The 13,808-nt window shown below is 40.3% G+C and overlaps 1 protein-coding gene across 1 annotated transcript; it reads right to left on the bottom strand.

Moving 5' to 3' along the window:
* Nucleotides 1-11,543: 11,543 nt before the first annotated feature.
* Nucleotides 11,544-12,371, bottom strand: LOC108012180 (uncharacterized). Its single transcript, XM_065868903.2, has one exon. It carries the CDS (start codon nt 12,289-12,291, stop codon nt 11,869-11,871), a length of 423 nt encoding a protein of 140 aa, XP_065724975.2. The 5' UTR covers nt 12,292-12,371; the 3' UTR covers nt 11,544-11,868.
* Nucleotides 12,372-13,808: the final 1,437 nt, after the last annotated feature.

Here is a 13,808-nt window from a genome sequence, read left to right as displayed (position 1 = left end):
TAAAGCTACAGTTTGCAATTTATAGAATTTCCCGTGCAATAAAAATTGCTGCAATTAATTTCATTTATTTAAGTAAACTTGGGCTTGCAAAATGCTCTTATTTTCATCTAAAATAAAACCGCAAAATATTCAACAAACTCGAAAAGTTAAACCAAGCCAAGACAATGCAATGCCGAGCTTTAAGTAACTTTAATTGCCAAAAGAACCACACAATGGGCCCGAAGCAATTACGCAAGGCTGATGTAAGGTCCTCACTGCATATTTGTTGTTACTTCGTTTTGGTTAAACATTAATAGCCCAAGATCCCAGGAGAAGCTGCAGCTGAAGATATATTTGAACAAAAGCGGACTATTTGGCTTTGTCTTTACTCTAATTAATTAAATTGAAATGTTCGAGGAGGTAACAATTTCAATTTTGTTTTAGTGCCAACCAGACTGGTCAAACAAGCTAAATGCAAATTTTCCAACCAGACATGGGTCCTAACGAGAGCATTTGCATGAAGTCAATCATCTCGACTGGTCACTGAACCGAGAATAAGACACTTTGGGTCTGTGCCTTCAGTTCACTGTATCTTGGCGCTGTGACTCTGATTGCCTTTCATCCCAGTCAATTGGAAAATTCGCACTAACAAAGCATTATTTGAAATATTTTTCCCAGGTAAAAGAGTTATTGGGAAAATACTCAGGATTGGGAACCGAAGATTACAACGGGTCTATATCACGATTTTTGCATTATTCAATCCATTAATAATTTTTAGAAATCCATGAATCTCTTGGGTAAGCATCAACTTTCTCAATTATTATCCGCTAATCGCTTCCTAACCAATCTGAAGATGTTGGGCTCATCAATTACAATTGCCACAACTTAAAAACTTGGTTCATAATTTTTTGAAGGTCATCTCTTAGCGTCGTTTGTCTTCATTATGATAAATTGACGATGCGAACATATTTCATCTGAGCGCTGAAATTTAGAACGAGGCGATAATGAGATGTTATTAATATCAACTTGCGACTTATTTAGCGACAAACCCCTTCGGTCCCACAAAGCAAATGGCATTATGCAAAAAAGCGATGGGTATAAGAAAATGTTTAGACTGGCCCGAACCCTTAAAAAAATAAGCCTCCTCTTGTTGAGAAGCCTTCAGAAGTGTCAAGAAAACAAATGACGGTCAGCTTTTTTTGTTGTGTTCCTAAGCCAACCTCGAATAAACAGGAGCATGAGCAAGTGTTAAACCTTCTTTTCTTCCATCGTCAACGATGCCTTTTTTAAGGCCCTCGCCTTGAAGCCTTACACCCATGGGTTTGTAACTTGAGAACATAAAAGGGACTTTTGCACAAAAGCATCAAAATAAGAATGATGCGTCACAGAAAATTCATCTTATATACTTTTTTTTTGTAATTACCCAGCAACAGATTTAAGGTCGATAATATTTGGCTATTATAATCTACACAGTCCGCCAAGTTGAACTTTTGTGACTGTTCAAAACGTAAATGTTTATAAAAGATTATGAATATTTTAATACTAAATGCTTGAATTGTTATAGCAACATTTTGTTTTCAATTTGCTTGCCAAGCATAAGTAGCCAAACCTGTTTGGCACACCAAGCAATACTAGAACGAGCATAAAATACGGCCATTCCGATAAGGCTAGCGATAAGAAAATTGTCCCACATAACAATGGGCTAAAAGGAAAAAACCCTGGTCGCAGCCGTTACACACATAAATCAAGTAAATGGCAAACAAAAAGTGTCCAATGTAAACCACACAAAATGTAAGTAAATAGTAGATGGAACAACCCGAAAGTGCTTATAATTTGGGATTTCTATGCGAAAAAGCGTTCAGAGAGCGAAACTAGTAATATAATATAATAAAACAATTCTCTTAAACATTTCATTGAAATTTTCACCAAAGACTCAACTTAAAGAGGTATAACTGAACTCATTCCTTGCTACATCATTATTTGTATTATTTAATCATATTCTTTATAATCTCTGTCTGAGTCTGCCTTTCAATTTGTGAGTTGCACAAGAACGCCCTTTGTACAGCTTATTCAATCACATCAATTTAATGGCAATTACATGTTCTAGGAGTTGGGAATGATAATGTGCACTTGGAGACCTCCTTTGCCTTCAGGCCCCAGCATATTGAATTCCACTCTGCTAATTTGCGTAATTGCGCAGCACAGTCATCATGCAGTATGCGGATGCAGTAAGAAGTTAAGTGGGGCGACAGGGCTTAAACGAGGTAACCACTAGCATAAGTATCTTAAATGGTCTAGGGAGTTCCTATTCAGGAGCTAATGAAGAAGTATACTATAAAATAATCTAGGGAACACCAACATTTTTAATATGCTAGTGCCTAAAAATTAGGTGACAACATCCCCTAGAGCTAGTTAATAGCAGACCCATAGCCTGTCCGTATCCAATTTCGACCTTCATATTTTCCGACTGCTCGGGGAAAAGGCCAGCCCACCTGGAGCTGCCAGGTGAAGCCCAATTTGTGGCTGGTCAGATTTCGTTAATGGCGTAATACGAGCAGCATCTGCAGTTGCAGTCGACCGCCGGGGCAACAGTTTTGGCAGGCACATTGAACGACGGCAGCTGGCCCCCTGACCCCTGGACTCCTGGGCATCCCCTGAGCCCCTGAGCCCCACAATCCTGCCAAGACAAGTGACAATGACAAGTGCCAGTCTGGCAGGTGGCAATTTTCCGAATTTGCAGGTGACAGGCCAACGTGACCATCAACAAGTTGCGTCTGCGGCAGATCATTGCGGATAATTAAATACTTTATGTGGCCCAGCGAATGGCCAATACTGGGATGCGAGTATTTTTAACACTGCATAAAAGTTATGAACGTGGCGGCATAAAAATTAAGTCATAATGCGATTTGTGGCAATCATAAAGCGCACAGCGAAACGGCGGCAACTACATTGTGTGCGATTCGGGGTCATCTTGGCGGAGACGATAAATTCGCTGCCTGTCCCATAAAACGGAGCGAGTGCGATTGCCGGGCTCGTAAATCGACACTTGAAGGGGCGGTAATAGGGATCATAAAGTCCGAGAACAAAATAATCAATTTGTACCCGAAGCGTTTAATAAATTGCAACTAAGCTTGGCCCCGGGCCCACGTGTCGTATGCGTCATTTGCGAAGAGTTGCGAAATTAACACGCATACGACGGCACTTAATTTGTCACTAAATGGCTTCCCAAGACGGCGTCGCAAATGCGGGAAGTGTGGTAAAAAAGGGGGCAGTACACTTAAAAAAACATGTAAATTGTTTGTACTTTAACTATGAAAGAAGCTGACTAAATATTACCCATCTTTGTATTTTTGATTAGGGGATAGAGGTGCAGAAACATCGATGTTTTTCGATGTTACATCGATGTTTGCCTGTTAAAACATCGGAAAAAGCGATGTTTCCTGCACCTCTATTAGGGGAACCCCAGTTCACCTAAGCAAATCAGTTATATAAAATGATGTTGATAAATGATAAGCAATTTTAGTAGTGACACTGCAGTAAAATTCGCTTTGCTTTGATTCCAAGTTTCGAGTGGATTACATAGATGAGCCTTACATATAGATGAGTACTTCCGTATTAACATGATAAATCGCCGAGACTGCTTTGCAAGTCCTTTAAATCTATTGTTTGTCTTTCAGTGTAGCCATGTGGCAATGTGGGGAGCAACACGTTGTGTAGCTTAAATTGAAAATTACAAAAAGCGAAACAAGCGAGCACGCAACCCAAGGAGCGCCTTCAAGAATGCCACGATGTCCCAGTGAAGCCGCAAGGGCGCGTGATGTGCGGACATCCTGTGGGAGGACGAGGGGCTGGGGTCAGAAGTGGGCGTGGCACAGACCCTTTTGAGTTGACGGCGGCGCATATGAAAATTTCGCACGACAATTTATTGCCCTGCTTAAGAAGCGTGCGTATGAAATAATATACATACATTCAAGGAGGACCCAGCGAGGCCATGTTCGTGCCACAACAGCAGCTACAAAAGGCGGCTTGCTGCTGCTGCGGATGCTGAATTTTAAAATGTTCTTTAAACAATGTTCCCAGAACTGATGGCAGCGATTTGTTCGATGTTGACAATGTTGTTAGGGGCGGAAGTCTCAGATGGATCGGCGGTTGGGGGCCAGAACCAGTGGCTACTTAAAGCTTATTTGTGGCTTAAAGCTATCTAATGGCCATGTGCGATGAGTGATGAGCTCATCGTAGTAGAAATTTGTTTAATGTGATTGAATTAATTAGCTGAAATGAATTGAATTATAAAGCTATAAAAAGGTAAATTACTATTTATTGCGTTTGTCAATAACAACAATATTAGATCAAAGATTGAGGAAGCATTAAAAATATTTATATCACTAGGGCTTTGAATTCTCATTTAAAAGTATCTTAAAGTATGCAACAACATATCAAATATTCAGAAAGACAACATTATTGTTTTTGCTGCATACTTTGGGGAACTCTTATAAGTGATTTCGGGTCCCCAATGTGCTTATATGCTTAGACTTACAAGAGAACTTACTTACATTTACTTAAACATTCTTTTTTAGATTTTGGATGAGCGATTTTCTTTTTCCGTAAATATTTCTTGGGGACCTTTTGTTTGGCACATATTCAACTCAAAAAGGTTATCGAAAAGTCACCAGAGTTTTCAATTATTTGCAAAGATGACCATCCTGACAGCAGCTCTTGCCTGAGCTGCACTCGCACACAAAGCCGTTGATGTTTACAATTTCTTTTGGCCGCAGGGCATGCCGCACTTTAGCCCGGCCCCAAGAACAATGAATATATGTAAATACACAGAGTACACATATGCAAGCCCGTTCGGTTGAAATCTTAAACTACATAATGCCAATGGAAACCGAAATCGTTGCACTTGGCAGCCAACGACCCAGAAACGGAGGGCCGGCCGGCCGGGGAGGAAGGAGCTGTGGACAATGGCAGACAGCCGGATCGTCCTGGATTCGCCGGTTCCAGCTGACCAGCCCCAGGACTAAGTCACGTCACGGAGCCTTCATTGTTTGCAGAAGTAAGTAAGTGTACATAAAATTTATACGTGGACCACTGATGCGGGCCGGGGAGCTGTGGAAATCCATGCAGATGTGCCCGGTTCCTTTGGTTGCCTTTTGTTTTCCCCGCTCCTTTGTAATAAATGTGTAAGATTTCATACATATTTCAGCAGACGTCAGAGTGAAGGGTAGGAAGACTCTAGCCATAACAGTCAAACTATCGCACAACAGGGAACATTTACGTCTTTCCGAAGATGGAAAATCGAAGAGCTGCAGTTTTCCGTCGCTTTTTCAGGCAATTCAATTTGCAATTACTTTAAATGGTTTTATTTGATGCTTTGAATACATACATAATAGAGGTATTTCTTAAAATACATAAAAGACTCTTCCATTTGAATCTTAAAAATAGATGTACAACATTCAAGTCCAAACCATCACTTGGATCGATAAAGTCTCTGTATTGAGCGATTTTCCGGTTAAAGTCGCTGGCCAACATGTCGAATGCGCAATATTACTTAGTAGCTTCTTGTGTCAACTTATGCAAATAGCCGGCAATGAAACGGAATAAAAAAACACACTACGGATTGTACAAAAGGGCAGGGAAAACTACAAGTAATAAAAAATGCTAATTTAATGTTATTGTTGCTGTTTGCTTTGTCTTGCTCTTATTTTGTTCGTCGTTTTGACTTTGTCATGTCATTTTGGCGCTTCCTTTGGCTTTCATTTTTTATTCCATTCCGTCGTTGTCTTTGCCAGGCTTTTATCTCCTGCCCGTTTTTTTGTTCCTTTGACACAAACAGGAAATGATTTATGCAGAATTTCTCGGCGCAACTAATTCAAAACTTGCCACGCCTCAGTCAGCCCACATATACGAAGTTTGATTGCCGCACATTTTTTCCGTCCAGTCATTTGAGCTCATATCCTGATTATACCCTTGGAGCCCTGCCTTATTGAAATTTCCGCTCACCGGATATTGGAGAACGCCATTTTGTTATTTATTTGGGCCCTTTCTACATTCGAAATTCGTAACTTGGCAGTGCGGGATATAGACAACGTGAACCTTCACCCTTTGTTGTAGGGCGGCACACCCGAGGCCAGTAATTAACTAATTGCAAGCGAAGAAATTAATAAAAAATCAAAATCGCATTATAGGTCAGACCTGCCTCTGCCCCCGTGTGGAACTCCTGGCATCCAGAAAAAAGGCAATCAATTTGATTGTATTTGATGGCTCTACAGCTCCAATGTAGTGGGCCCCCCAACCGCAGAAGCAGGACCGTGGGCCATAAATCTTGGGCGCACTTGGGGCCCTCCTTCGCCTTCGGCTCCGTTTCGGTCCTACTAATCCGTATCCTTCCCCGAATCCTCCCACTGCAATTCGCCTGAGTGTCCTGCTGTGCAGCGAGTGTTTGGCATCCAGCAGCAGGCAGCACAATGTCCAAAATGCACACTGCAAATAATACAAAGGACCAAATTGGGAAAAAATGGGATTTCGTTTGGGCGGAGCCTCGCAATTCGGATGCTCTCACCAGAACCCAATGGGTATAGCAAATTGCCACAGAAGATTTAAAGTAAAACCGAAATTTGATATTGAGTTGTAACGAATATGTGGTATTTAGGGGTAGAGCGTGGCAGAGCGTTATAGACATGTGTCTGGCACATCAACACGTGTTCCGTTCTAAAAGCATACATATGTAGCATAACCAAATAAAGCCGAAATCCCTCTGCTAGTCCACAATAGAATAATGGGAAGTAAGGGAAAGGCAAGCTGAGAGCTGGGAAACAACAAAAATCAGCTTCTGATGCGGTCCTGTTCCCCGGACAACCCTAGCCAACCCATCTAGCCCCACCTGACCCCTTGGAGGACCTGAACCCATACTCTGGCCATATTGCTTCGCTTCGCTTTGGTTCGCTTCGGATGGCCCGGGTGCATTAAAAATAAACGACTGTGGGCAGCGCTCAATTTGGAATGAAATTGGCGCAAATACCAAAAATTTATACAATGGCAGATGCAGCAAAAAGGAAATGCGAGCAAGTTGGGATCCCAGGGCAGGGGAGTTCCATTCCGAACTAAAGAGCACCAGAGCACAAATTGAAAAGCCATACAAATCAAATTGGGTGGGTGTGAGCGGTAAGTTTATTGGACGACCACGACGTCGACGACGCCGTGTGTGTGTGGGTATGCTTTATAATTTATAAGCGGCCATCAGGAGCGCTCATTATGTGGCACAAAATAAGTAAGTGCCACTCGTTTGTATACAAAGTAAACAGCGTGGGAAAATGCATAAAAAGTGACCAGCGATGAGGGTCATAAATGAGCCTTGAAGTGCCCGAGCGGATCGCACACACCCAAGTCCACATCCTTGGCGCCCTGCCTCCCAGGATGCCCCATGCCACCCGACACACCAGTCGGATATGCCCTACAGCTGTCCATCCGAGCGGAGAAAAATTAGAGGTAAACGAACGATAATCTCGGAAAACATGCACAGAATAATTTATTTCGAGCTTAAAGGGAAGTTGGTAGTTGATATCTAAGAATGTGGGACTTTTCACGAAATATAGAATTTAAAATCTTTTTATCTTTAAAAAGTGTACGACATTCATTTGTTTAATTTTTTGCAAATCTATATTTAAGAAATAAATAAATTATTAATTTTTGTAAACTAAAATTTGTTAATAGCAGTGGCGGATCCAGAATTTGGTTGTGTGAAAATGGGTTCATTAGAAATCAACAAGTTTGGAATAAAATACATTTCACAGATACTTTTAAACCCGAGTGGGGGGGGGATCTATCCCCTATATACCTGAATTCGAGCATGGTTAATAGATTCAGAAAAGTATAATTACCAATTAAAAAATTATTTCTCGTTTAATTGTTTTATTAAAAAATGAAAAAATATTAAAAATAAATTATCACGGTAATTCCGGTACACTGATAAAAAAATAGACAGAAAATAATACCACTTCTTTTCAAATTCCGAATTATATTTAACTTAACCCTGTATAACCAATATATATTTTAAATTATTTAGTGGAAAAGTGTGATATACTAAAATGAACCTGTGGTTATCTATTTGATCCTTACACTTTCACTTTTTTCTGTTACTAATATTTTTTGGATACCAAACAAATGAGCTCGCTTTTAACATTTTGGTCGGGTGAAGTAAGACGACAATCGTTCCATTTTTCCATAAGTTGGATGGCACTGTCATGTGGCCTTTAAAGTTGTTGCGTGAAAGCATCGAACTCTTATGGGTCGTTTCTTTTGTCTTCTCATGCCGCCCATTGGTTGGCCCCCGCGATAATGCAATCAATTTGGTTCCAGTTTGCCAGTTTGTTGTACTCAATCCGCCTTTCGAAAATCAAAGGATGCAACGGGGAGTCCGGCCAGTGATTGCAATCTCGTTCGATCTCATTTACCCTGAACCGTCCAAGACATTTGACCCTGTGTCCCGAGCCATTTTGGACCGACAACTGAACTTCCAAGACCAATTTAAAGGACCTTCCGCCCTATCAAAATGAACCTCAGCTATCGGCTCACTGCTGCATAAATTATTACCCCTCCCGTTCCATTAATAGATTTTTCACTTTTTCAATGCAAATAGCGTGGAGGAATCTGCGAGTTCGGCAGCTCATTCGAAATCAGAGAAGGAAATGCAAGGAATTCCGAGCAAAATTTAATTACTCGAGCTGAACTCACTGCAGGACTGCCGAGAGGACTGAAGGCTGCCTCGCATCCAAGAGCTGCAGTGGCACTGGGCTAGTAGCAAAGTCAGTTCGTTTCATTTGTTTATGCATATTTTACGGAATGAGGGGGCTGCACATTAACAGTCAGCAGTCGGGGTGAAAGCGATGGGGTGAAAGGACCAAGAAGCAGAAGGCTCCCCGGGATCCTTCGGCCGGGAAATCGTGGGAGGGGCGGTGGTTTGCCAGCAGAAGTCGCAAGACAGGCTGTTGCCACTGTCGTTGATGCCGCTCCTCTTCTTTTTGCCATTGCTGCCTTTCCTCACTGCGTAAACAGCGAGCTCAGCTCTCTATTCGCCGCCTTAATGACCGTTCGACACCCATCCGTATACGCACCGTGGGGCAAATGGTTCAGGAACTAAGTGAAAAACCAAATAAATATTGCAATTAAAAGTATGCTATAACATTAGAGAATACATTTTTTTGGCAATTATAATTTCCTAAATATTTACATCTTTAGTAACTACAAGATATTAGATACAAATTTTGGGTAAATACAGAGCAAAAGATGTGATTATTAAGATTTTTGTTAAAAATACTAAATATCTAAAAATACTAAAAATAAAAGAACTCTATAATGAAGTACCTCGACTATCAGATACCTGTTACTATGCATGTATTACATAGTGTGTAAAAGATAAAAGGCAGAGTTTCAACCCAATAATACCAATATTTTCCAAGTTATGAGTAATTGAGTTAAAAAGAATTTCCATTGTTAATAGAAGTTGGTCAACAGAGTAAATGGTATTTAATAGTCGAGGCAGTCGAAAATGGCGTTCCTTCTTTATTTTGTAATATCTAATGTTGTTATAAGAAAATAGGTTTTAAATATATTTGTTCTTGTCATTAATACTTTATTCATAATATGTTGTCATTCCTTGTATTCCTTGTTATATTCCCAATTCATTCACAGTCGCGAGATCTAGGACCAATGTACTTCCTCTGCTCTTCGTATCACTCCTCCCCAGCCTTATCTCCTTGACCTTATGCTGCGTTTTTAACGAACTTGGAGGTGGGAGTGGCCGTGGGTGGTGGAATCGTTTGCATATTCATTGGTCAGCAGCCCACGCTCACAGCATCCGGGATTGAAGCTAGTCCGCGGGGGTCAGGAGGCGTGGCAGTGCTCATCCACTTGCTTTGAGCGTAAATATTTTAAGTACTTTAAACAATTCATTAATTTACATTTAGCTTTGGCCATGTTGTAGAAAAGTTATCCATAATTTGGGGAGCAGCTTGAAGAGTCGTTGGAAGTGCCAGATAAACGCTAGCAACGCTTGCTTCTAAATCAAATGGAACTTTATTGCGAACATGCTTGAATTAAAAGGACTGGTTGAATTTTGAACTACATGAATTAAACTAGTTAATGGTTCATTGGGATATGTTTAAATGTAATTTCAAGCCTTTTAAAATAATGTTATATTTACTATTTTTACTTACACTTGAGGCTCTTAATATTATTTAAACAAAAAATGTATACCTAAGTCACGAATATTTTGAGAATTTATTCGATTTAAATCCAATCAAAAGATATTTTTTAATAGCCTAAAATGCACAAATCCTATTAATTTCAGTCCTAAAACTGATTCGAAAATCGTTTATTTTGATGACATTCGTTTGGGAATGTGCGACACTTTTCTCCATTTGAAGGTGTTTCGCAAATCGATTGAAGAGGCTATCACCGCTCCGACTGAAAAGAGAAAATTCTCCATGGAAGATAAACTCTTAAACATCTGCCGGTAATTGCCAGAAGCAACAATACGGCTCTATCCACCCCATCTACCAATTACCATCAGCTATTTGCGCTGTGCAATTTTCCATTCAAACCATCAGTTGTGCTTATGCTGCCCCTTATCCCCTGTCGCTTCTGCTAATTGCAACAACAATCGCAACGGACTAAACCGAATCCGAGATAGAAATGGAAATGGGGAAAAAGCCGGACAGCAACATCTAGGCCACAAGTCGAACATATCGGGGGCGGGCAAAAGGATCTGAGGGGATAACAAGATGGGCGCATTTTACAAATTATAATCGTCATTTGTCATGGAGGCACTGCACTCGGCAAGGACTCGCCACTCGGACTCGGGCCTTCACCCAGTTTTGGACAGAAATCGGGGGTGGCGCAGGGTTCCTTTCTGATTTTTATTGACACATTGAAATGACAGGGGATAGGGCAGGGCAGACGATGAAAAATTGCTCAATAAAGTGAATTAGCAATGCACTTAGGAGACGAAATGGAAACAATTAGTAGGTTCCGCAGCGCGAAAATATTACGATTTTCCATTAAATTCTAAATTATCAATGATAACCAAATGTCATAAAACTTTGATTACTCCCTAGATTAAATAACACTGTTGCATACTTGGAAATAAAATTGTTTGAAACAATGGTTTGTAAAACGTACAACATCAAATAATTTACTATAGCACTAGCAGTAAATTAACGTACTTATTCTCCACATTTCTATAAAAGAACTGGAGGGTTAAAAACTTTACGATTTGTATTTATGAAAATTCTTTTACTTAAATTTAATGAGGATTTTCATATTTTGTTCTCATGACCGTACAAATAAGTTTTTTATTTGCTTTGTTAACCGAAATGCGGATTCTGATGCTCTTTTTAGTACTTAGTAAGCAACGTTACATTATTATTTTTCTCAAATAACTCTGATCTGCGGTCGCTGCTTATCACTATACGTAGAGAAATATTCAAGTACATTGTTCTTGAATTGAGAACATTCGTTCTTAAAAACACATTGGGTTCAATGTTCTTAATATCAGGACAAAATGGTGAGAAGAGAAAAGTTCAATTAGGTTTATTTAACAACTTTTGGATAAATATACACTACTGACTGGACTAATAGTTGTGTTATTGAGATAAACAATGTAAGTACCGAAAATTCAGCTTGATTCAAGCACATTAAAACTATTTTCTACTTTAAAAACATTTTAAACTTAGATGAAAACGTCTGAATTCTCTCTGTGTAGTCATATGACTATTAAGTGTGTCACATTGGATATTTCAGGGGAATATGTCGTTGCCATCCTTTTTCTGTTCAAAGGTGTAACCCACATTGCATTTGATGAAATATAAATTCGTTGCCGATGGTTTTCGATTACGCCCTCCGCCGGCAGCGAACTCCAAAGAGCTCCAGGCCGTGTCGACACTTGCGACTGGTATCCAGCAGAATTTCGCCAAAGGCGTAGCGCATGGTCATGGTCAGGTCCTCGATGTTTCCAATGTCGCAGTTGGCCATCAGCGGCCCGTTGGCCAAGAGTGCCTGGCAGGCCGTTCCGGGCACCAACCGCTCATCGAATCTGGCGAGGGCAATGCAGAATCGCAGCTGCTGGCGATCCATCAGCCAGCGGATCACCAGCTGCCAGTTGGCCCCACTCCAGTCCAAGTCGTCCTCCAAGCCAGGAAAATAAACCTGATTATTGGTTAAGGGTTCGGGATCGGAAAAGGGAGCCGGTTGCAGCTGAGAGTCCTGCAAACACAAGCTGAACAGAAGGATCAGTTTAATACTAAGGCGACTCATTCTTAAAAATATAACGTTGGAGTTCCCTATAAAATTGTATTCGACCAATTCGCGTCTGAGCTCAAGCTTATTTGATTTTAGACTGAAACCCATTTAGACGTTCAAACATTTCTACGTGATATGTGCTTGGTTCTTCAAATGACAGTTTTCAAAGCCAGCACGATTGCAACTTAAGACTCAGAATTTCAGAATTTCAATACTACGCGGGAACTTATCTTATTATTAGCTTTGTCAAGTTATGAGCTAATTTAATTTTAGATTTTCCTACCACTTTCACTATTTGCATTGTTTACTTTGAGATTTTTGCTATTACTTTTTATAGTAAACTTTGAGTCAGCTGGCTACGTGACTTCCGCTTGCATTTGAGTGCAGCACATGGCTGACTTTATTTTTTATTCCATTTTTTTTGTTCAGCATTAGGCATGAAATTACGTCAATGTTTGCCAGCAAATATGTATTGGTTAAGAGTTGACTCATTAAAATCTAGTCAACACGTAAACGTTGAAGTTGAAAACATCAATACATAAATTTGTAACATTTTACCAATTAAATTTCTGTCAGACAAACTAAATAAACGTTGTAATTGATATTTCATTTACACAATGTAATTAAAATAAATAACTAAGTTATGTGCCAAAAGGTCCCTTAATTTGATATTTTACCAACATTTGAAGCAACATTTGAATTGTGAAATTTAAAAAAACGACGTAATTGTTAATAATTGAGCAGCAACAAGCCAGGCAAACAAAAAATATTTTTATACCCGGCTGGAAAAACGCATTTGGGTGACACAGCTGTAAAACATTTGCATAGATATACAAAATCCGCCATAAATCCTGGCCAAAAAAGTCAAACTAATAAAAGTCACGGGGACGTGCAGAGGTGGATTGGTGCTGTTGAAGTTGGGATAGTGGAGCTATGTATATAGGGCTGTGGGCTCCCGATTAATTGAAGCAGGTCAGGGGATATATAGAGGTAATACCCACAGCTGTTGCCGCCTCGCAGCACAAAAAAAAACTTAAAAAAAAGGACCAAACGTGCTGAGCCAAGCGGCAGACAAACATTGAAATTATAATTTTTTAATAACAAAACATACACACACCGACACACAAATATTTCTAGTACGTTTTTGGCCAAAAGGCTGGTGGGCGTGGCCAACGCCCACTTCGGCCACAGCTCGAAAAATGGCGCAAGGGCCATTTGACTATTTTTTGTTGTCTGGGTCCGGAAACAAATTACAGCAAACAATTTAAAAAATGTTTGCAAACAAACAGGAACCAGGAAAAGAAGCAACAAAAAGGGGAATGACGGAAATGTTATCTGGGCAACAAGACAACGGGCACAAAAGCGGATGTACAGTGCAAGGACTGTCGGCCAAATAATTTTGTGGGTGATGGGAAAACGAAATTATTCGCCAAGCGATTTCTTTTTATCACAACTGGGAGGGGCGCCCAGTGTAGCCAGGGTCCACTGTACTGGCGGAAAGGCTTGGCCAAACAACAGTCGGCCAAGATAAA

The sequence above is a fragment of the Drosophila suzukii genome, chromosome 2L, assembly GCF_043229965.1.
Source record: "Drosophila suzukii chromosome 2L, CBGP_Dsuzu_IsoJpt1.0, whole genome shotgun sequence".
In the NCBI taxonomy this organism is placed as follows: Eukaryota; Metazoa; Arthropoda; class Insecta; order Diptera; family Drosophilidae; genus Drosophila; species Drosophila suzukii.
Note: the sequence above shows the minus strand (reverse complement) of the source record. Positions and strands in the feature narration are given on the sequence as shown.

Excerpts from the sequence above, each read along its gene's own strand:
- LOC108012180 (XM_065868903.2), bottom strand. The coding sequence starts at position 12,291 with ATGAGTCGCCTTAGTATTAAACTGATCCTTCTGTTCAGCTTGTGTTTG.